Genomic DNA, 24,209 nt, shown 5'->3' with positions numbered 1-24,209 from the left:
ATGCTCGGAGGAGAGAGGCTCGCTGAGGGGGAGGAGGGTCCGCCATGAAGAGAAAGAGAAGATGAAAGGCTCCACAGATCAGACCTGGAAGATCGTAAAGAGGAGAAGATGGCATTCAAATGTCAGTTTACTGGAGATGAGGACGACGAAAACCTGGGAGTCCAAAAGAAGACAAAACCACTTTGAATAAAATAACCTCGATGATGTCATCATGAATGATGAATGTGGTTCCAGAGGCCCGGAGACATGTGACACGAGTCCGTCACTATCACGCTCTCCTCTCTGGCATGACATAGTTCTAAAGCGTCCCCTGCTTCATGGTCTGTGTGACTCTAAATGACCATAAAGTACGCAATGATGACATCATGCTGTATAGAAGAAGACTTGAAACTAGAGACTGAGACATGAACTCATGTTTACACCAGAGGAGTCGCCCCCAGGTGGTCAGGAGAGATAATGCAGCTTTAACACATGAAGCATAGACTTCTATACAACCAGAGGAGTCGCCCCCTGGTGGTCAGGAGAGAGACAGCAGCTTTAACACATGAAACATAGACTTCTATACAACCAGAGGAGTCGCCCCCTGGTGGTCAGGAGAGAGACAGCAGCTTTAACACATGAAACATAGACTTCTATACAACCAGAGGAGCCCCCTGGTGGTCAGGAGAGAGAATGCAGCTTTAACACATGAAACATGGACTTCTATACAACCAGAGGAGTCGCCCCCTGGTGGTCCCTAGAATGCAGCTTTAACACATGAAGCATAGACTTCTATACAACCAGAGGAGTCGCCCCTTGGTGGTTATTCGACAGAGTGCAAGTTTAATTCCCTTAACTTGATCCGGAGTAGCCCGTAAAGTAGGCATTCTACACACACACAGACCCACACACACACATTGCAGTAAAAGTTTGCGACAAACTACAAACTTGCTTTCTTATTACACACAATTTTGCAGCTCATGTGATCATATAACTCTTTTCCTAAAGAACCGATAAAGATGTTTATTTATTCTGTAAAGTGTGTTATAATATTTTAATATACATTCTTGTTTATCACGTGCTTAAAACATATCTTATAAATACCATAGATTATGAAGTTAGAAACAACAGCTTTCGTTTGCATGGTCCCCTCGACGTATGTTTTATCATCCAACACAGACACACACACACACACACACACACACACACACACGCGCACACACACACACACACACACACACACACACACACACACACACACACACACACACACACTGCCATAATCTCATCACAGATGCGATCCGCGGACTGCGGTGCACCGTGACGGCCGCTGCACGGCGCCGCTCCGTCACTGCGGGACTGAGACGCGCAGACGGTGCTCCATCCTCCGCAGTCTGCTTCCCATCCGGCCGACCGAGGACCGACCACCGAGGACCGGGGACCGACCACCGGGGACCGACCACCGAGGACCGGGGACCCGCTGACTGGCTGTCAGATCGCCGCAAAACTAACTGACCGCAGCCGGCGGCAGCTTCCCCATCACCAAAGAGGTAGGACCACACATCTGTGTTCCTCCTTTTTTTTTTAAGAAGAAAAAAAGAAAAGAAGCAGCGGGGAGCTCCTCGGGTTGTTCATGTTGTTTATGGGATGGACTCGCGCCTCTGCCGCAGATGACGACCACCTGCATGACATTCCACTTGCGTGATGATATTTATTTGGGGACAAAAAAGGTTGTTTAGTTTGAGCGTGCACGCGTACGCGCGGTGTCTTGTTACATTCTCCTGCATCTATTCTGCTGTTGTTGTTGTTGTTGTTGTTGTGCATTGTCCCGTTTTTGTTGTTTTGTGCGTGCGCACAAAGTCTTTGTGTGTTTGCGTGCAGCTGCATTCTTGTTGCAGCTGTCTATGTTGCAGCTATACATGTCATTGAGTGTGTGTGTGTGTGTGTGTGTGTGTGTGTGTGTGTGTGTGTGTGTGTGTGTGTGTGTGTGTGTGTGTGTGTGTGTGTGTGTGTGTGTGTGTGTGTGTGTGTGTGTGTGTGTGTGCGTGCGTGCGTCTGGAACCGCCGCCGGTCTGACTTTGCCCTTCCCTCCGCCGGCCTCATTCCAGAGCCACACAAGAGCATGTGAATGGCGGCAGAAAGGGGCCGAGTTGTCACGGAGGAGGAGGGGGAGAAGGAGGAGGGGGAGGAGGAGGAGGAGGAGGAGCGGGTGGAGGAGGAGGAGCCCGCGGCCTCCGGGGCCGTGACACGCGCCGCGCACACCACCCGCAGCCAGAGCCACGTCCAGTTCCAGCCGCGGACGCACAGCAGCGCGCAGTGGCAGCCGGCTCCGCGCGCACTCGCTCCCACGAGGAGTCACAGCCACACGCACTTCACGACCCCCCGCGCGCACACGTACGGCGGCCGCCTCACGCACAGCCTCTCAGCCATGGCGGGAGCGCGCGGCTCCACGGGGAAGCTCATCAAGCCCACCGACCCGCTGTTCCCCAAGACCCCCCGGCAGGTAAGACTCTTCTTCTTCTTCTTCTTCTTCTTCTTCTTCTTCTTCTTCTTCTTCTTCTTCTTCTTCTTCTTCTTCTTCTTCTTCATTGTTGTTGTTGTTGTCAGGTGTTCCATGGCAGCTTGTTTCTTGAGTGTTTCCATTCTCATTGGTGTGTGTGCAGCTTATTTGGGCCGTGCGTGGCTTGTGATTGGATGGAGAGGAAGAGGAAAACAAAAGAGATGGATCTCTCTCCTCTCATTATCTGTTATTCATTTGCTTATCAATCATGGAAGTCGATTTGTTTTCCCGACCGATATGATGAAGACCCTGAAGAGAGTCGTGACAGGCAGGAAGTGGAACTAAATGACCTGGTCGTCACTATGGATACGGACATACGTGTTTCCCCCGCTCCTTGAAGATGAACAGAACTGGAGGATTAAAAACGCGACTCTTAATATTCCTGAATCTTAATATTCAACAAAATAAAATTTGGAATTTGGAAGAAAAGTTTCTATTTCCCCCAAATTTCCAAGTACACCAGAGCCTTGGTCGTGGCATGGCCGTTCCCATGGAAACCAGAGGGACTCTCAGCGTGGCTCTAGCCAGCTGACCTCTTCACAACGTCACTACGCCGCGAAGGAACGCCGCACACCCGATATTCCTTTTTCTTTTTTAACTTAAAGAATTCAATTCAATTCAGTTTAATTCAGTTTATTTGTATGGCCCAATTTCACAAATTACAAATTTGTCTCGGAGTGCTTTACAATCTGTACACATAGACATCACTGACCTTTGACCTTTGACCTCACATCGGATCAGAAAAAACTCCCAAATAACCCTTCAGGGGGAAAAAAAGGGAAGAAACCTTCAGGAGAGAACAGAGGAGGATCCCTCTCCAGGATGGACAGAACAATAGATGTAATGTGTACAGAAGGACAGATTTAGAGTTAAAATACATTCAATGAATGTGACAGAGTGGATGAATAGTTCATAGTAGGCATATTCCACGATGGAGACCTCCACGATCCATCAGGCAGATGGAGGTAGAGAGGAGGAGTGGGCAGAGTCTCAAGAACTTAGTGTGACATAATCCACCTGATCCATGACCTGGAGCTTCTGGCGTCACCTGCTCGGCGTGACCTCTGACCCCTGAGGGCCAGAAACAAGCTTTTCAACTGGTTCGGTGTGTTTTTAGACTCGTTTGATTCCAGCGCAGCTCACACATTGTACTTTGGTATAACAGGTTCATAACTCTTTACTTTTAATTTCCTTTTTTTGTTAATATGTCATATTTATTATATGTTTTTTACATAATATATTGTTTGCTTCAATGATTTGTACATTTCTTTGTGGATGTTTAGTCTTCATATTTTTTATTTCCCTCACTTCCTTTTTCTCTGCTGATTTTAAATCAGACACTTTAAATGATTTCCTCTTAAGAATTCATTAACTTTGGAGATTAGTCTTATCCGCCCTCGTCCCTCGCTCGCCGACATTGTGTGTGTGTGTGTGTGTGTGTGTGTACGGTGCTGTTTGTGCACGCAGACAACAGTAGGAAGGATATCCTGTTTATCCCCTTTGATGATAGGAACGCAGTAATGAAAGATTGAGAGTTTGTTTAGACTTTAGAGAGCGAGAGAGCGAGAGAGAGAGAGAGATGTATTTCTGCACATCCTCTGATAAGCAGCGTTCTCTAGACACCAAAGACTTTAATTTCTCTCTCTCCAATTCGAGCTAATTGCAGTGAGAGTGGGAGAAGAGAGAGTTCTGGAGTCTTTACTTACCTCGGACCTGCTTGTCTCGCGATTGAATAATTGCACACGTATAACCTCGCGGTAATTGTCGCTCCCTCTCCGTTGTTTTGATGGAGAGATGAGAAAAGAGAAGGAAGAAAAAGGAGGAGGAGGAAGGGAAGAGCGTGGGTTTGGGATAATCACAGTGAGCCGGTCACGGCTGCGGTTACTTTGGTGATTTTCTTCTCCCCCCCCTTCTTTCATGAAGCTCTGGGATGGAGGGGGGAGGAGGGAGGGCAAGTCTGGGCCACTGGATGTGGAGTGACACTCTTGTGTGTGTGTGTGTGAGTGTGTGTGTGTGTGTCTGACACCAAAGGTTCAACAGGATCGGGGGGGAACAGGCAAAGGTTGTGCACGGCCCCCCGGAGACGTGCAGTCGTAAATATATCGGGCTCCCCAGACTGCGGTGGCTCGTCTTATTCATGTGTGGAGATGAAAAGCTTCTGCACACACACACACACACACAGACACACACACACACACACACGGTCTGATGGTTTTGGCAGCGCGCGGCGAGGGGGAAGCGGAGCCGCGGAGGACCCGATGGGTTTGTCCCGGCTCCTCCAGACCACAATGCAAACAGCCAGCAAGGTGTGTGTGGTGGAGGTGTGTGTGTGTGTGTGTGTGTGTGGGGGGGGGGGGTCCTCCTAATACACAATCTATTTAACACACACACATATTTTATACATGAGCATCTCCCTGGCCCGTGGCAGCGAGTCGTTTAGGGAGAGACACGAGGAGGTTGATGATCTACAGTCGCACTTGTAGTCTGTGTGTGTGTGTGTGTGTGTGTGTGTGTTTTTAGGGAGTGTGTCTGGCGCCGTTTCTCACGTCCTCAAACCGCCTTTTCCTTCGCGCTCCACCGAAACCCGGCGAACGGTGGCGACGCGAAGACGAGGAGGAAGGAATGTTATTCTAGGAGCACCTGGAATAGAGAAGACGAGTCATGAGTCTCGTGAGCGTGAGGGCGACGCGCCTCGCCTGAAGAAGTGTCGTTGCAGGTGTGATTTTTCCGCGTGTGCAGAATCGCCCGTGCTGATTGGCTCACACAGCGACCTCCCTCCCCAATACCCCGGAGTTAAAATGATGAGATACGAGCAAAAAGTAGAGGACGCACACGTGTGACCGACTGCATGGCGGGACACGCTTACTCAAGAATACCGTTAAAAAGTTTGGGGTCACGTAGAAATTACCTTATTTTTTAAAGCACTGTTTTTATCAATGAAGATAACATTAAATGAATCATAAATACATCTCTACATAGTTGTTAATGTGTAGATGACTATTCTCTGTTGTTTAATGAAGTCTCTACAGAGGTGTGTAGAGGCCCATCTCCAGTGTTCTGATGGTACATTGTGTTATTGCCTTAGAAGACTAGCGGAGGGGTAGAAATCCCTTCAAACCCTTTTTATGTGAGCGCAGCTGAAAACAGTTATGCTGGTGAGAGAAGCTATCAAACTGGCCTTCCTTTGAGCCACAAGAAGAACAACTTAATATTTACAATAAAAATCATTATTTATAACCTCGTTAATATCTTGACTATATTTTATATTCATTTTGTAATTTATTTGATAAATAAAGTGAGAGTTTCCATGGAAACAGGAACATTGTGAATAGTTTCTGAATGAAGGTTCCTTGTGGTCCGTCTCCGCAGACCGAGCCGGGTCAGAAGTTGACCTTCTCCAGTAAGCTGTGCTTCGCCATCGGCGGCGCCCCCAAGGAGGTGGCGGGCAGCGCCACGGCCTTCTTCCTGCAGATCTACCTGCTGGACGTGGCTCAGGTAAACGGGTTTAAAGTGTGTGTGTGTGCGTGTGTGTGTGTGTGTGTTTCTTCACCTCCCCCCTCTGCTCCTCAGATCAACGCCTTCCAGGCCTCCATGGTGCTGTTCATCGGTAAAGCCTGGGGCGCCGTGACCGACCCGGTGGTCGGGTTCTTCATCACGAAGAGCAAGTGGACCAAGATCGGCCGACTCATGCCCTGGTGAGCTCCCTCCTCCCTCCTCTCCTCTCCTCCTCCCTCCTCTCCTCCTCTCCTCTCCTCTCCTCCCCTCCATCTCCTCTCTTCCTCCTCTCCTCCTCTCCTCCTCTCCTCTCCCTCCTCTCCTCCCTCCTCTGCTCCTCTTTCTTCCCTCCTCTCTTCTTCCTCTTTCCTCCTCCACTCCTCTCCTTCCTCCTCCTCTCCTCTCTTCCTCCATCTCCTCTCTTCCTCCTCTCCTCTCTTCCTCCTCTCCTCTCCTCCCCTCCTCCCTCCTCTTCTCTCCTCTCCCCTCCTCTCCTCCCCTCCATCTCCTCTCTTCCTCCTCTCCTTTCCTCCTCTCCTCTCCTCCTCTCCTCCTCTCCTCTCCTCTCCTCTCCTCTCTCCTCCTCCTTTCCTCCTCTCCTCCTCCTCCTCTCCTCCTCTCCTCCTCCTCCTCCTCCTCCCTCCTCCTCCTCTCATCCTCTCATCTCCTCCTCTCCTCCTCCCTCCATCTCCTCCTCCTCCTCCTCCTCCTCCTCTCTCTCCTCCTCCTCCTTCTCCTCCCTCCTCCTCCTCTCCTCCTCTCCTCTCCTCTCCTCCCCTCTCGTGACGCCTCGCCTCGCCCAGCTGTCTCTGATGCTAAGTCCCTCTCGGCCTCGCAGTGAAATGATTCTGTGGCGGATTAAACCAAGATCACCATGTGTGTGTGTGTGGGTGTGTGTATGTGTGTGTGTATGTGTGTGTGTATGTGTGTATGTGTGTGTGTGTATGTGTCTTTTGAACGCGCTAGCGTGACATTTAATGTAATTGCACATTCAGAATGTAATGCCTACCGCATTATAAACCGTAGAGATTATGTACATACGAGCTGGAGGGGGGGGCAGATGCTCATGAAGGTGTGTGTGTGTGTGCGTGTGTGTGTGTGTGTATGTGTGTGCGTGCGTGTGTGTGTGTGTGTGAATACTCTGTGTAGGATGTATACTTCAGGTATTTTAAATGTGGGCTCATCAGTCGTTGGAAAGTCCCCACAGGCAGGAAGTGGTCCCCCCCCTCCTTAAATAGAGTCACTTTGCCCCGCCCTCTTGGGTGTCGCCCTGTTTATTATTGTGTGATTGTGGTATGATGCACAATCCCAGTGGCAAGAAGAAGAAGAGGAAGAGGAGGAGGAAGAGGAGGAAGAGGCTCCTCTGGTCCACCGCATCTAATTAAAGTCAGAGGGGAGGGGCTTTAATTAAGACGAGTGTGACACACTCGTCTTAATTAAAGCCCCTCCCCTCTCTGACTTTAATTAGTTGCAGGTGGCAGGTGTGAACGTGTGAGGAAACATGCCCCCCCCCCCTCCTTCATCGACCCCGTGACCCCGCGGTCGGCGTGCTCCCTCAGCGTTGTTCGGTTTCTTTTGTTCCTGAAACAAACGATCGGGAGGAGAGAGAGAGAGGCGGGCGGACGGTGCTGGAAAGGACCACCGCGCTCGGCCTCGTTCTCCCACGTTCTCTGGACAACAACTCCTGTGGGGTCAGAGGTCAACCCCCCCCCCCTCCTGTCCCCCATAGGTGTTTTTTTTGTCACAGTCACCAAAACCCATGACAAACAGACTCCGTTTGCTTTTTAAAGCAGACACAACATTTAAATGATGTGTTGCGTCACATCTAAACACACAGCTGTTGGCGCAAACGACACACACACACACACTGCACACACACACACACAGACCGTTTGTTTACCTATGATTGATTTATACACACACAGCGTACCCCATCACTCAGAGCTCGGCTCGCAGAATAAAAGCACAACTTCACACATATTCATGTCTTTGTGTATTTGTGTGTGTGTATGTATGTGTGTGTGTGTGTGTGAAGAGTCAGATTCCTTTCACATTTACAGCTAATCTGAAATTTTAAGAGTGAAACCTGTAAAATGTTGAGATGTAACTTCACATCGACATGAATCTGTCTGTGTGTGTGTGTCTGTGTGTGTGTGTCTGTGTGTGTGTGTGTGTGTGTGTGTGTGTGGTTGCAGGATGGTGGGCTGTTCTCCGTTCCTGGTGGTCTCGTACTTCTACCTGTGGTTCGTCCCCCCCTTCATCAGCGGCAGGTTCCTGTGGTACCTGGGCTTCTACTGCCTCTACCAGACCCTCATCACCGTGAGTACGCGGGGGGTCGTCATGGCTCCCGGAGAGGAAGAGTCGTTATTTAGGATCTTTTACTCCTCTCGGGTCGTTCCAACTCCTCCATGAGCTCACGGGGCGACGGGAAACTCCACTGGAAACCGACTGGCTGCACTGTCTCTGGGTGTGTGTGTGTGTGTGTGTGCATGTGTTTGTGTGAGTGATTGTGTGTGTATGTGTGAGTGTAAGTCTGTCTGTTTGTGTCTGTGCATGTCTGTGTGCATGTGTGAGTGAGTGAGGGAGTGAGTGTGTGCATGTGTGTGTGTGTGCATGTGTGAGTGAGTGAGTGTGTGCATGTGTGAGTGCATGTGTGTGTGTGTGCATGTGCATGTGTGCGTGAGAGTGAGTGTGCATGTGTGTCTAAATGTGTTTGTGTTCATGTGTGTGAGAGGTCAGAGGTCGTAGCTTCCTCCTCTTCTCATGTTTTCCTCCTCATCCTCAGCTTCTCTCCCTGAATGTTTCTCCAGTAAATAACTCGACGGTTACAAACCGGCCGCCGAGTTTATTTCGGTTTCGAGGAACGCCGAGTAAATTATACGGTGGAGTCGGTAAGGAAAGAGGAACCGACACAGGCTGAGGGAGGCCGCAAGGAAACGGCAGAGGACGCTACGTCTCCTTATAGACTCATGTTGTTCTCACCACGGAGGAAAGACTTCCAAACATATCCTGGTGTCACTGTGAGGGGAGGAGGAGACGAGGAGAGGAGAGGAGACGGAGGAGGAGAGGTGAGGAGGAGAGGAGGGGAGATGAGAGGAGACGAGGAGGAGGAGAGGAGAGGTGAGGAGGAAAGGAGAGGTGAGGAGAAGAGGAGAGGAGAGGAGGAGGAGAGGTGAGGAGGAGAGGAGGGGAGAGGAGAGGAGAGGAGGAGGAGGGGAGAGGAGGAGAGGAGGAGGAAAGGAGAGGAGAGGTGAGGAGGAGAGGAGGAGGAAAGGAGAGGTGAGGAGGAGAGGAGGAGGAAAGGAGAGGAGAGGGGAGGGAGGAGGAGGAGGAGGAGAGGTGAGGAGGAGAGGAGGAGGAAAGGAGAGGAGGGGAGAGGAGAGGAGGAGAGTAGGAGGAAAGGAGAGGAGGGGAGAGGTGAGGAGGAGGAGGAGGAGAGAGAGAGGAGGAGGAGGGGAGAGGTGAGGTGGAGAGGTGAGGAGGAGAGGAGGAGGAGAGGAGGAGGGGAGGAGAGGAGGAGAGGAGGAGGAGGAGGAGGAGGAGGAGGAGGAGAGGGGGGAGGAGGAGGAGAGGGAGGAGGAGGAGGGAGGAGGAGAGGGAGGAGGGGGGAGGAGGAGGAGAGGAGGAGAGGAGGAGGAGGAGGAGGAAAGGAGAGGAGAGGGGGAGGAAGGGAGAGGAGGAGGAGAGGAGGAGGAGAGGAGAGGTGAGGAGGAGAGGAGGAGGAAAGGAGAGGAGAGGAGAGGTGAGGAGGAGAGTAGGAGGAAAGGAGAGGAGGAGAGGTGAGGAGGAGAGGAGGAGGAAAGGAGAGGAGGAGGAGGAAGAGGAGGAGGAGAGGTGAGGAGGAGAGGAGAGGTGAGGAGGAATGGAGGGGAGAGGAGAGGTGAGGAGGAGAGGAGAGGAGGAGGAGGGGAGAGGAGAGGAGGGGAGAGGTGAGGAGGAGAGGAGGAGGAGAGGAGAGGTGAGGAGGAAAGGAGAGGAGGGGAGAGGAGAGGAGAGGAGAGGAGGAGAGGAGAGGAGGAGGAGGAGAGGTGAGGAGGAGAGGAGGATGAGGAGAGGTGAGGAGGAGAGGAGGGGAGAGGAGAGGAGGATGAGGAGAGGTGAGGAGGAGAGGAGGAGAGGAGGGGAGAGGAGAGGTGAGGAGGAGAGGAGGAGGAAAGGAGAGGAGAGGAGAGGAGGTCTTTCTTCCACCTCGTGAGATGCTTCTATTATGTATGATTCCGTTTGGCTCCTCCCCCTATTGATATGATTCCTTTTGGCTCCTCCCCCTCAGTGCTTCCATGTGCCGTACTCCGCTCTCACCATGTTCCTGAGCACGGACCAGAAGGAGCGGGACTCGGCCACCGCCTACCGTGAGCTCTCCTCTTCTTCTTCCTCCGCCTCCTCCTCCTCCTCCTCTTCTTCTTCATCCTCCTTCCTCCCCATCCTCCTTCTTCTTGTTCTTCATCCTCCTCCTCTTCCTCCTCCTCCTCCCTTTGACCCACGCCTCCTCCTCCTCCTTCTTCTTGTTCTTCCTCCTCCTCCTCCTCCTCCTCCTCCTGACCCGCGCCTCCTGCTCCTCCTCCTGTGTGGTTGAACAGGGATGACCATGGAGGTGTTGGGGACCCTCGTGGGCGCCGCCATCCAGGGTCAGATCGTGGCCAGCGCTCACACCCTGAAGCACTGCCCGCCGCACAACGCCACCGCCGGTTACCCCGGCAACGGCAGCGGGGCGGAGATCGCCAGGAGGCTGGTGCGCTCGCAGGACTACCTGTCTCACTCGGTGAGCCCCCCCCCCCATGGTTCTTTAAAAGGCTTGGTGGAACCACGAAGAACCATCACCTACTGGAGAACCATCGTTTCACCTGAGACACCTTTATAGGTTCTTTAAGGAACTCTTTATGGACATGGTTCCTCAAAGAACCCTGGTTTGAAAGGTTCTTTGAGGAACTAGAAATAGTGCCTTAAAGAAGAACTATTTTAAGGTTATTTGAGAGACCTTTATATGTTCTTTAAAGAACTCTTTAAGGTAATGGTTTAAAGAACCCTGGTTTGAAAGGTTCTTTGAAGCACCAGATATGGGGCCTCAAATAACCTTGTTTTAAAGGTTCTTTGAGACAACTTTATAGGTTCTTGAAAGAACTCTTTAAGGAAACGGTTCTTTAAAGAACCCTGGTTTGAAAGGTTTTCTGTGGAACCAGAAATCGTGCCTTAAAGAACCATGTTGTAAAGGTTCTTTGAGACACCTTTATAGGTTATTTGAAGAACTCTGCAGCGCTGAATGAAAACGAGGATTGTTCAGGGTCCACATCCAGGTTCTGACGTCCCACAATGGCCTCGTGTGTTTTGACCCTGTGGGGTTGGAAAGGAGCCCCCCCCCCCACCCCACTGAGGGGTCCCCACGGCCTGCGAGTCATTAGGCCTCCTCATACCAAGGTTCACCGAGCTGGGCAACAGGGCGTGTGTGTTTTGATGAACATAAATAATAATGAACCACACGGGAAAGAAAATAGCAAACAAACAAGAAGGAGGTGCCGGAGGAGCGGCTCCTGTATTTTAGGACGCTCGAGGTTTTCCTCGTGTGAGAGAGAGAGTGAGACGGCTAGAGAGTGAGACGGCTAGAGAGTGAGACGGTTAGAGAGTGAGACGGTTAGAGAGTGAGACGGTTAGAGGGTGAGACGGTTAGAGAGTGAGACGGTTAGAGGGTGAGACGGTTAGAGGGTGAGACGGTTAGAGGGTGAGACGGTTAGAGGGTGAGACATGGAGCAAAGAGATGAGGCTCAGAATAGAGGAGGTGTTGATGTGTGTGTGTGTGCGTTCTCCTCCTGCAGAAGGAGGTGTACATGATGGCTGCCGGTGTGATCGGAGGCGTGTTCCTCGTCTGCACCGTGGTCATGTTCCTGGGGGTCAGAGAGAGAGACGGTGAGGAGGCTCCTCCTCTTCTTCTTCTCCTTCCTCTTCTTCTCCTCCTTCTTCTTCTCCTTCCTCCTCCTCTTTCGACTTCTTCTTCCTCCTCCACCCCTTTCCTTCTTCTCCTTATTATTTTTCTCTCACTTTCCCTCCAGAGCATCATTGAAACTTCTGTAGATCCTCCTCCTCCTCCTCCTCCTCCTCCTCCTCCTCCTCCTCCTCCTCTCACTCGCCCTCTCCTCCGTTTCAGATCCCTACGCCCCGAGGACGGAGGAGCAGGTCCCGTTCCAGCAGAGCTTCGTCCTGGTGATGAGACACGGGCCGTACCTCATCCTGACCGCCGCCTTCCTCTTCATCACCGTCGCCATTCAGGTAACCGCCGGAGAAATAACACGCGTGTTGCTATGGAAACGCCGACGGCGAGTCCCCTGCACCCCGACAGGAAGTACCCGCCGCTCTATGGACATTTTAAGTTTAAGCCGCTTCGAGTTACTGCCGACGGCTCCGACTCCTGCACCGGATCTATTTCCGTCTCTCGTCTCGGTCGTCGTCCCCGGCGATCTGCCGGCCAATCAGCTGCCGGCAACAACAAAAAAACGACGAGTCGACGGAACGCCGGTGAATGTCTGAGTGTTTTCATCCCTCTGATTTACGGCAGCTGGTCCAGAGCAACTTCGTCCTCTTCTGCACTTACGCTGCTGACCTGAGGGACCACTTCCAGAACATCGTGCTGACCATCCTGGTGAGCGCCGCCCCTTAGTTACTTATGTTGTTGTTGTTGTTTTTATGCACCTCACAAAGCACCCGAAGACATCTCATGTGACTGGACTGTGAAATATGAAAGGTACAGCACACGCAGTCAGGGACTCTTCCCCGCGTGACCTCTGTCGACCTTTACTGGAACCGCAGATAAAATGCACATTTTGCACACGCCCCCAATGACCTCATGCTGGTGCACGTGCAGAAGTGATCTAACGAGCCGTGCACGTGTAGCAGTGACCTAACGAGCCGTGCACGTGTAGAAGTGATCTAACGAGCCGTGCACGTGTAGATGTGATCTAACGAGCCGTGCACGTGTAGCGGTGACCTAACGAGCCGTGCACGTGTAGAGGTGATCTAACGAGCCGTGCACGTGTAGCGGTGACCTAACGAGCCGTGCACGTGTAGCGGTGATCTAACGAGCCGTGCACGTGTAGCGGTGATCTAACGAGCCGTGCACGTGCAGAAGTGATCTAACGAGCCGTGCACGTGTAGCAGTGACCTAACGAGCCGTGCACGTGTAGAAGTGATCTAACGAGCCGTGCACGTGTAGCAGTGATCTAACGAGCCGTGCACGTGTAGCAGTGATCTAACGAGCCGTGCACGTGTAGCGGTGATCTAACGAGCCGTGCACGTGCAGAAGTGATCTAACGAGCCGTGCACGTGTAGCAGTGACCTAACGAGCCGTGCACGTGTAGAAGTGATCTAACGAGCCGTGCACGTGTAGAAGTGATCTAACGAGCCGCACGCAGCAGTGATCTAACGAGCCGTGCACGGTAGCGTGATCTAACGAGCCGTGCACGCAGAAGTGATCTAACGAGCCGTGCACGTGTAGAGTGATCTAACGAGCCGTGCACGTGTAGAAGTGATCTAACGAGCCGCACGGTAGCAGTGATCTAACGAGCCGCACGTTGCGTAGAAGTGATCTAACGAGCCGTGCACGCAGAAGTGATCTAACGAGCCGCACGCGTAGATGTGATCTAACGAGCCGCACGCAGAAGTGATCTAACGAGCCGTGCGTGTAGCAGTGATTCAACGAGCCGCACGTGTAGAAGTGATCTAACGAGCCGCACGTGTAGCAGTGATTCAACGAGCCGTGCACGTGTAGAAGTGATCTAACGAGCCGTGCACGTGTAGAAGTGATCTAACGAGCCGCACGTGTAGCAGTGATCTAACGAGCCGTGCACGTGTAGCAGTGATCTAACGAGCCGTGCACGTGTAGAAGTGATCTAACGAGCCGTGCACGTGTAGCAGTGATCTAACGAGCCGTGCACGTGTAGCAGTGATCTAACGAGCCGTGCACGTGTAGAAGTGATCTAACGAGCCGTGCACGTGTAGAAGTGATCTAACGAGCCGTGCACGTGTAGCAGTGATCTAACGAGCCGTGCACGTGTAGAAGTGATCTAACGAGCCGTGCACGTGTAGCAGTGATCTAACGAGCCGTGCACGTGTAGAAGTGATCTAACGAGCCGTGCACGTGCAGAAGTGATCTAACGAGCCGTGCACGTGCAGATGTGATCTAACGAGCCGCACGTGTAGAGTGATCTAACGAGCCGCACGTAGAAGTGATCTAACGAGCCGTGCACGTGTAGAAGTGATCTAACGAGCCGTGCACGTGTAGCAGTGACCTAACGAGCCGTGCACGTGTAGAAGTGATCTAACGAGCCGTGCACGTGTAGCAGTGATCTAACGAGCCGTGCACGTGTAGCAGTGATCTAACGAGCCGTGCACGTGTAGCAGTGATCTAACGAGCCGTGCACGTGTAGAAGTGATCTAACGAGCCGTGCACGTGCAGCAGTGATCTAACGAGCCGTGCACGTGTAGCAGTGATCTAACGAGCCGTGCACGTGTAGCAGTGATCTAACGAGCCGTGCACGTGTAGCAGTGATCTAACGAGCCGTGCACGTGTAGATGTGATCTAACGAGCCGTGCACGTGTAGCAGTGACCTAACGAGCCGTGCACGTGTAGCAGTGATCTAACGAGCCGTGCACGTGTAGCAGTGATCTAACGAGCCGTGCACGTGTAGCAGTGACCTAACGAGCCGTGCACGTGTAGCAGTGATCTAACGAGCCGTGCACGTGTAGCAGTGATCTAACGAGCCGTGCACGTGTAGCAGTGACCTAACGAGCCGTGCACGTGTAGCAGTGACCTAACGAGCCGTGCACGTGTAGCGGTGACCTAACGAGCCGTGCACGTGTAGCAGTGACCTAACGAGCCGTGCACGTGTAGCGGTGACCTAACGAGCCGTGCACGTAGAAGTGATCTAACGAGCCGTGCACGTGTAGCAGTGACCTAACGAGCCGTGCACGTGTAGCGGTGACCTAACGAGCCGTGCACGTGTAGCGGTGACCTAACGAGCCGTGCACGTGGCCCTCAGGTGTCGGCCGTCGTCAGCATCCCGGCGTGGCACTGGTTCCTGCAGCGCTTTGGGAAGAAGACGGCGGCGTTCTGCGGCATCACAGTGAGGAACTACTACTACTCTTCTTCTTCTTCTTTTTCCTCCATCCTCCTTTCTCCTTCTTCTTCTTCTTGTTTAAAACTGTTAAATTGTTTGGGGGGATATTTTGCTCCACCTTGTGGACGAATGTGGGAGCGCAGCGTAACCCCCCCCCTGTGTTCCTCCCTCCCCAGTGGATCATACCCTTCACCTTGATGCTGGTCTTCATCCCCAACGTGGCGGTGGCCTACGTGGTGGCCGTGGCCTCGGGGCTCAGCGTGGCCGCCTCGCTGCTGTTGCCGTGGTGAGGCCAGATGGTCGGCGCCAGCTTTGATACAAAGACGGGTCGCAATTTTAATCGATTTTTACAAAAAATAAACACAAGCAAAAGCCTCCGGGGAACCAAGAGGGGGTTTATACATTTATACATGACTCTTACCTTCTGACTTTATGTCCTGAGATGTATGAAGCTCTCCTGTAACCCCCCACACCCCCACACACACACACACACACACACACACACCAATTCCTGGGGATAGTAAAGGTCTAAATATCAGGGCTGTTGTTATTTCTGGGTCTCTTCATGTTCCCCCAATGAAGGGTTTAAAAAAAAAATTGATAGAATGCCCCGGCTTACTTTTCTATCAGCAGAATATGGATTTATTCATAAGTCACTAAGCCCTCGTGGTTTATGTGAGTCCGGCTGCGTGTCGGTTCCCCCTTTAGATCTGACGCAGGGCGCCATGAATCAAACCGAGACAGGGCCACGCGAAACAACCTGCCGTTAGCGGTGACCCCGGTGACCTCCGGGGAGGGAGGGGGAGGGGCGTCACTCGGGTCACGCCGCGGTCACGAAGGTGATGTCATCTCGATGAATTAGAGGTTTGCCTCTCGACTATAAATCCTCCGGCAGGCCGCCGCCGAGCTAATACAGCGCCAGGAGGTAGAGTCCCCTCCCTTAAAACCCCCAAATTACAGGAGGAGGCAGGGAGGGGGGGGGGGGGGGGGTTGTGTTGCTCGTCTAATCGCATCATTAGCTCTGTAATTTTAGCCCACCGGGTTATCAAAAAGAGCTTCAAGAGGAGTTTGTTTAAGACGGTCAAGGTCTGAGGCCGGCGGCAGACATCCAGCAAAAACCACGGATGAGTGTGTGTTCAACTCTGCGTGTGCGTGTGTGTGTGTGTGCGTGTGCGTGTTCCAGGTCGATGCTGCCCGACGTGGTGGATGACTTCAGGCTGGCCAACCCCTCCTGCAAAGGCCACGAGGCCATCTTCTACTCCTTCTATGTCTTCTTCACCAAGTTCGCATCGGGCATCTCCCTGGGCGTGTCCACCCTGTGCCTGGAGTGAGTCTGACCCCCCCCCCCCCTCATAAACATGTGCACACGCGAGTGAATACGTCGAACCCCCCCCCCCCCCGACCCCTGTGAACAATTCATTACGTGAAAGGTGGAGCGTTGGGCTCGTCAGGCCGGGATGTCGATAACACGTCTTTAAATTGGATCTCTGCCTGTGTGTGTGTGTGTGTGTGTGTGTAGATTCGCAGGGTACAACACCGGCGCCTGCAAGCAGCCGGCCCCCGTGGTGTACACCCTGAAGCTGCTCATCGGCGCCGCCCCGGTGGCCTTCATCGTGACGGGCCTCATGATCCTGCTGCTCTACCCAATCAGCGAAGACGTGCGGCTCAGGAACAGACTGTGCCTGGACGAGCTGCGGTAAAACAAACAAACAAACAAACACACAAACAAACACACAAACACACACAGTTCCTTCGCAGCCTTTTACTCCGCAGAGGCTCCATGTCACGATGACGTCATCAGAAAGAAAGTTAAAAATCTACAACAGGAAGAAAAGTGCAGGCAGTAAAGGGTCCGATGAAAGATGCCATTGCATTGCATTCTGGGAATTGTAGGAGCTTGATATCAAACAAACAAACACAGTTCCTTCGCAGCCTTTAACTCTGTCAGGATGGACCGTCACGATGACGTCATCAGAAAGAAAGTTTAAAATCTACAACAGGCACTTGTGAGGCAGTAAAGGGTCCGATGCAAGATGCCGTTGCATTGCATTCTGGGAATTGTCAGAGCTTGATATCTAAAAATAAAAAATAAAAACAACACACGGTTCCTTCGCAGCCTTTAACTCCGTCAGGAAGGACCCATCACGATGATGTCATCAGAAAGAAAGTTTGTCTTGGGTCTGATTAAAGATGTTATTGCATTGCATTCTGGGAATTGTAGGAGCTCGATATCTCAACAAAAAACAAACAAACAAACACAGTTCCTTCACAGCCTTTAACTCCGTCAGGATGGACCCGTCACGATGACGTCATCAGAAAGAAAGTTTAAAATCTACAACAGGCACTCGTGAGGCAGTAAAGGGTCCGATGCAAGATGCCGTTGCATTGCATTCTGGGAATTGTAGGAGCTCAATATCTAAAAAAACAACCAAAAAAAGAAAAACAACAACACACAGTTCCTTTGCAGCCTTAACTCCGTCAGGAAGGACTCGTCACGATGACGTCATCAGAAAGAAAGTTTGTCTTGGGGCTGATGAAAGATGTTATTGCATTGCATTCTGGGAATTGTAGGAGGAGCTCGATATCTAAGGGGGAGAAAAAGTGGGCACTCTTGAGGCAGTAAAGGGTCCGATGAAAGATGGCATTGCATCAGCCATCACGGCCGACAACGCGACAAGCATTTCATTAATATTGATCGGCGCTGCAGGAAGTAATCAGATTACTTGGTTAAGATAAACAAGCAATACCACAAACATAAATATATTTAATTATATTAGTATTAGCATTGTTGAAGTCTCGTATTCAAAATGAGACTTTTAGATCAGAAGTATTCAGAGTGAAATGGAGTCAAAATATTATGCAAAATGTCAAAATACGAGTACTTCATTTCGGGATCACTCTTAAAGAAACAGTAACATGCAAGAAATTCGTAAATATTATATTTAGTCGTGTTTATTTTAACTAATTCCTGCACCGTTGGGTAGTTTATATTCATTTAATATGCATGTTCTTCATCATAATCAATCAAACAACTAATGCGGCTCGTTGGCGTCTCCACAGGAAACAAAGCATCAGCTCCAGAACAATGGAGGACGTGACTGCGTGACCTCCTCGACCTTGAAGGAAGTGACCTCCGCTGGACAGTCGGCCATTGGTGTATATTACACTGATAAATAGTTACAAACTGTTTTAACTCTTTGGTTTTCATGTTACTGTACAGCCATCTCAGATATAGATATATAGATATATAATAAGATTACCTAGTTTATACAAATGAATGTATACTATATATTTGCCGTGTTTTTAGCTCCATTATTTATTTATGATTTGTGAATATTGAGGGATGATGAATAAACGTTGTAGAATAAATAAACGAGGGCGTTGTGTTTCTTTACCGGAGGACAAAAAAAAGCCACACACAAAAAGGAGTGCACACTAGTTCTGCATATTTAATATATAAACGCAAACAAAATATATATATATATATATAAATAATATGAAATATATATTATATTCCAAACATAAAATATATTTATATATAAAGATATATTTATAAATATATATATTATATAAATATATATCATATTTATATAATATACACACATATAAATAAGATTAAAAAATATATATATACATTAATATATATGTTTATATATAAATATAATATAAAACATACGTTCACACGTATTTGGTCTGATTGACACTATTGAAATGAAGGGACGTTTCTGTTGAGTCTTGCTCCCTCTAGTGGTCAGTTGTGTCACTGAACTTGGTGGCATTTCAAATGTGGAAGAAAAAAGTGCTTCAACTGCATTCATATATGAACATTTTGTATATTATTTTACACGACCCAGAGCGTTGCCCGGCAATGTGGAATCGAACCTGCGTGCCGCGCATTCCTTTGAGTGATAAGCGACAGCACAAAAGATGAGAATCCAGACGTTTCAGCGGGGGGGAAGTCTGGCGTGGCACTATGTGGAGAACTCTGCGGTCACGTTGGGGCTCTGGCCGCGACCCGGACTGGACGGGACAGCGTTCTCCGGACTCCCGGGGGTCCGCAGGGTGTTTTTCCTCTTCCCGTTGCGCAGCGTGAGCTCCTCTTTGGGCTTGAACGCCAGGGGCACGAAGCCGTCTCCGTCGGCCACGAGCACCACCCACAGCGGACCTGGAGGAGGTCACACAAGGTCACACAAGGTCACAGGAGGTCAACGAAGAAATGTAGTTTGAGGTGTGTGTTGCTTGCTGCTGTGTGTATTGGGTCAGTGTGTGTGTTGCTGCAGCAGCGAAACCCTGCGCTCATTAAAACGGAGTAAGCTACTTTAGTCTTAAACCTCGTAATGCGACTTCGGCTTTTTAGATCACGTCCAATTATAGCGTAACGCACGGCGACGGGGCAACGACGCTGGAACGGTGTGGTTTAAGATTCTGCGGGACGATACGAGAGATTATTTATCTATTAAAATGAAGGGGAAGCTTTAAGGGTAAAAAAAATATATCAATCACTTTGCTTCAAATTTGGCATTTAGCGCTTTAAAAAATATTTCATATCTCTATAACGATATATATATATATATTAATATATAATAATAATATATATATATTTATTAGGATATATATATAACATTTATATATTATTATTATATATGTATATATTAATATATATATATATACATATATAATAATATATAAAATAATATTTATATATATATTAATATATATATATATTTTATTAATATATATATATATATATATAATAAACATTTACAATTAAAATAAATATTTGTATATACATATATATATTTTCTATACTACCGGGTTATTTAAATAAAGGAAAAGTGCCAAACAAAGAAAACGGTGTCATGCGAAATTACAGAGAAAGGAGATGAACATTCACAGCGACTATGTTTACATGATGCAAGCACACAAATACAACATAATCAGCCTACGGCAATGTTTGATTTATATACATTTAAAAGTTTGACTTGGTATCCGTTTGTTATTATCAATGTAGACGCCGTGACTGTCTATCGTGACGTCTCCATACACGCCGAAAAAAAAGACAATAAATTATCAGAAAAGTGAATTACCGCCCCATTTAAAAAAGAATCGATGGCGCACATACCAGACATCATCTCCACAATCGTGAGGCTGAAGAGTTCCTGAAGGATGCGCAGACACAGCTTCCCGTCACACAGCAGCACCGGCCTCCGCTCGTCGATGAACACGTTCTCCGACAACTGCTTCTGCACCAGAGGAGGAGGAGGAAGCCGAAGAAGTGAAAGAAGTGAATCCACAACCGGGTCCGGTTAGTCCTCATCTTCGGATCCCATCGGCGGCAGAAACACACCGGGGCAAAGGGCAAAACTGCCCCTGAGAAATATAATGTTGCCCCTGATGTCACCAGGAGAGGCAACAAATGCCCCCATAACCTCCTCTCATAATTACGATAATTTAAAAGCATATTGTTTGTGTTATCTTTAAAAAATCAAAATCATTTAAAATAAACAAAAAAAGAAATAAGTTATAATTGGTAATAGGAGTTTAAAAAAATGGAATAACAATAAATAATCACGAAGAAATAAGAATAAAATGTAATATAATTTTGTGATTTGTTTTTTTGTTTAAAAAATAATCTCAGAAAACACTTAAAAACTGTAGACTACTGCTTAATAGTCTTATTACTTCCTAATAGTCTTATTATTGCAATATTTAAAATAATTGCTCATGTCCTGTAAGCCTAAATAAGTATTATTATTTTTGAATAAAGGTTAAATGTTATTTCACAAGTTTCAAAAAGGGCCCCCAATTTATTTTTAAATGCTCCTGGATGAAGTCAGTGGGGTAAAAAAAAACTGCCCCCTAAAAGAATATAATTATTAAAACTCCCTCCCCTGGATCTGATACTTGATGACCGAGTGACATCATCACGTTAAACCGTTCCGTTGTCTCGGAGAGAGAGGGAACCTCTTCCTCTCTTCAGACCCGTCGGGTCCGAACACCCGGAGAGCCGTACCTGACAGGTGACGTTGACGTAGGGCGGGTCGGCGGCGCCCGGGTAGCCGCTCTGGGCCTTCTTGCCGTTCTGGTTGTAGTCTCTGATGTCGGCCAGGCACTGCTGCACGTCGGCGAAGCGCGAGAACAGCCGCTCCATGTTGAGGACCAGCTGCTCCAGCCCGCGCTCCCTGGCTTGGAGGCCCGGCGGCGCCGGTGGCTCCGCGTGGCGCCCGTCCGACGGCTCGCGGCGAGGGGAGCCGGCCGCCGCCGGGCAGCTCACGCGGCGGACGTGGTCCGTGTCGAAGCTCTCCACCGTGACGGAGGAGGAGGCGGCGGACGGCGCTCGCTCGAAGAAGTCCACGGGGCTGGGCTCGCCGCTCCTCAACTCCTCCACCAGCCGGCGCCGGTTGGGCCCGGCGGAGCGGACGACCCCCCCGCCCGGCAACACCAGGTCCTTCAGGTCCGTCGCCCCCGGGCGCTCCCGCTCGTCTCTCGACAGGAGCTCCGAGCGCCTCCCGACGCGAGCGGCCGGAGCGTCTCCGTCGGGCAGCAGCTCCTTGGCGACCAGGCGGAGGACGAACGTGTCCGCGTTGGACGCCGGGAGGAAGGCGGGGTCGTTGGACTTCTGCCGGCCCACCATCAGCAGCAGCAGCCGGTCGGTGAGGAAGCAGACGCCTTTGGGCCGCTCGCCCGCCGCCAGCCAGATCTGCTGCACGTTGGGCACGGCGGCCGCCGTGATGCGGTACACCAGCACCGCGTTGCAGCTGTTGGAGGCCACCGCCACCGCGGCGCCGCGCGGGTCGAACGCCACCACGTCCGGGACCAGGATGCCGGGGATGCTGACCTTGCGGCTGGTGGTGACTGTGCGCTCGTAGGTGACCAGGACGAGGTGCGAGGCGTCCCGGCCCGAGCCCGTCACCGTGTCCCGGCGGCGCAGGTGGAGCAGGGGGCTGGGGTCGGAGCGGCGGGGCCCCGCCAGCAGGTGGGTGAGGTCCACGGGGCCCGAGCCGGGGACGGAGGAGCTCTCGCACTCGAAAGATCTCCGTCGCGAATCCAGAAAGTCGTCTTCTTCCGACGGGGAGCCCGAGCCCTGCGGGGACTGGGGCGCCGACGCCACGTCGAACGCCATGCCGGCGTTCAGCCCGCAGAGCTTGTCCAGAGGCAGCTCCGTGGCCACGGCGACCTGCGCCCCCCCCGTGGCCTCGATGGCGCAGACGTAGCCCCCCACGTCGAAGACGGGGCAGAAGGAGCAGGCCGCCAGGCTCTTCTGGGCGTCGTTCCAGACGTACGAGAGCAGGGAGCTCCCGGCGGCCACCACCAGGCGCGCGCCGTCCTTCGTCCAGCAGGCGCAGTGGATCGGTCCGGCGCCCTCGACGGCCGCTCGGACCCGCCTGTTGTCCACGCGCACGGAGAAGAGCAGCGACGCGTCCTTCTTGGTCAGCACCGCCAGGATGTCCAGCTCGGGGTGCCAGACGCAGCCCTGGGGCAGCAGGGGGAGCGGCTCGCTCGCCTCGCAGGTCTGAGTGCACAGCAGCTTGTTCCGCTCCAGCGCGCTGAGCTGCAGCTGCCACACGGTCACGTGCTTCTCGTGCTGCACGGCGAGCAGCGCCGGGGAGCCCGGGCCGCACGGCGGGCCCCAGGAGAGGCCGAGCACGTGGTCGAACTGCCCGATGACGTTCGTGTCCCCGAAGTTGGCCTCGCCGCCCACGAGGAAGAGGGAGGTGAGGCACACCTGCTTGCCGTCCGTCCACGCGATCCCGTGCACGGGGTGGACGGCCCGGTGCAGAGTGTTGAGGCCCGTCCGGAGCAGCTTCGCTTTGCCCAGGTCCATCCCGGCATGCGTGACGGCGCTGATTACCAAAAAAGAGGAAAATATTTTTTGATTTTGTAATCTTCTGTGTGACTCGGGGAGTTCACATTGGTGCCGGAGACCTCTCCGGTCCGACTGGGTCCCGCACTAGCGTGGCTGTTGTTGCCGTTGTCTCTTTACCGATGCAGATTAAGAAGAGCAGAAGCCTCTCGTGTCTCCTTCCAAGCCTTAATCCCCTCTGCCTGAGCTGGGCAGTGGTGACGAACACTTCTAGCTGCTTACGGTCGAATTAACTTCACAACCCACCGATCCTGTCAGGACCTCAGGGCATTAACAATACTGTCCTGTCAGGACCTCAGGGCATTAACAATACTATCCTGTCAGGGCATTAATACTATTCCTGTCAGGACCTCAGGGCATAATAAATACTATCCTGTCAGGACCTCAGGGGCAGGCAATATACTCCTGTCCTGAGACCAGGGCATTAACAATACTATCCTGTCAGGACCTCAGGGCATTAACAATACTATCCTGTCAGGACCTCAGGGCATTAACAATACTATCCTGTCAGGACCTCAGGGCATTAACAATACTATCCTGTCAGGACCTCAGGGCATTAACAATACTATGTGTGAAAACTGCCACTAGGTCCTCCCCACATCGAAATAGAGAATGCATCACATGCACAATAAAGCAAATAAAATATATATATATATATCTTTTTTTAAAGACGTGCATGAACTAAATATAGTTCACAAGTGGCAAACGTCAATACTGAAGCTCATTAATTTGAGTATGTCACTAAATCAGAACATTACTGTATGAAGAAGCTTTAGAGCGTTTACACATTGGTCTGAGGTGATGAACGTATCATTATGGGACGCAGAGGTTTTCCAGTACACTCAACTGGAAATATCTAAAAAAGTTATTTAGCTAACTTATGCTAATGTTTACCTTTAGCATTAGCTTATCGAACAAACGTTGTAGCTAATCATTGGCGTAAATATATACACATACCTTATAAAACCGAAACCATCTCACGCTGAATCCGTCTGAAGAACTAAAAGCGAGTTTTCTGCCGTCTATTAAATCACGTGTTTTACCGGTTAAAATGTGCCTGAAATGAGCGTTTCATAGTTGACTCGGAAGCAAAACTCCCTGCCGTTCCCGGTGCATTTTGGGATATGTAGTTTCGTCACAGCGTCTACATATATATTCTTTTACGCATTTTCTACAGCTTCAGCGGACACAATAAATGTTTACTCTAATA

The 24,209-nt window shown here is 50.8% G+C and overlaps 2 protein-coding genes across 4 annotated transcripts; one reads left to right on the top strand and one right to left on the bottom strand.

Annotated features, from left to right (window-relative positions):
* Positions 1-2,330: 2,330 nt before the first annotated feature.
* mfsd2b (MFSD2 lysolipid transporter B, sphingolipid) lies at positions 2,331-18,284 on the top strand. Of its 2 annotated transcripts, XM_056428113.1 has the most exons (14): positions 5,071-5,255; positions 5,909-6,034; positions 6,110-6,234; positions 8,230-8,353; positions 10,305-10,383; positions 10,612-10,793; positions 11,842-11,932; positions 12,171-12,292; positions 12,579-12,662; positions 15,058-15,141; positions 15,312-15,421; positions 16,319-16,462; positions 16,655-16,831; positions 18,196-18,284. In XM_056428113.1, the coding sequence occupies exons 3-14, from the start codon at positions 6,131-6,133 to the stop codon at positions 18,239-18,241; spliced, it is 1,347 nt and encodes a 448-aa protein (XP_056284088.1). In that variant the 5' UTR covers positions 5,071-5,255; positions 5,909-6,034; positions 6,110-6,130; the 3' UTR covers positions 18,242-18,284. The 2 variants fall into 2 exon arrangements, with proteins under 2 accessions (XP_056284087.1, XP_056284088.1); XM_056428112.1 differs by lacking the exons at positions 5,071-5,255; positions 18,196-18,284 and adding an exon at positions 2,331-2,482 and having other exon boundaries at positions 16,655-16,835.
* Positions 16,883-24,096, bottom strand: wdcp (WD repeat and coiled coil containing). 2 transcript variants are annotated; one of them, XM_056428111.1, is made up of 4 exons: positions 23,957-24,096; positions 21,149-23,250; positions 20,258-20,378; positions 16,883-19,300 (listed from the first exon to the last, which is right to left on the bottom strand). In XM_056428111.1, the coding sequence occupies exons 2-4, from the start codon at positions 22,958-22,960 to the stop codon at positions 19,107-19,109; spliced, it is 2,127 nt and encodes a 708-aa protein (XP_056284086.1). In that variant the 5' UTR covers positions 22,961-23,250; positions 23,957-24,096; the 3' UTR covers positions 16,883-19,106. The 2 variants fall into 2 exon arrangements, with proteins under 2 accessions (XP_056284086.1, XP_056284085.1); XM_056428110.1 differs by having other exon boundaries at positions 21,149-22,979.
* Positions 24,097-24,209: the final 113 nt, after the last annotated feature.

This window comes from Pseudoliparis swirei, chromosome 12, assembly GCF_029220125.1.
Source record: "Pseudoliparis swirei isolate HS2019 ecotype Mariana Trench chromosome 12, NWPU_hadal_v1, whole genome shotgun sequence".
In the NCBI taxonomy this organism is placed as follows: Eukaryota; Metazoa; Chordata; class Actinopteri; order Perciformes; family Liparidae; genus Pseudoliparis; species Pseudoliparis swirei.
The sequence above is the reverse complement of the archived record's forward strand: the minus strand, read 5'-3'. Positions and strand labels throughout refer to the sequence as shown.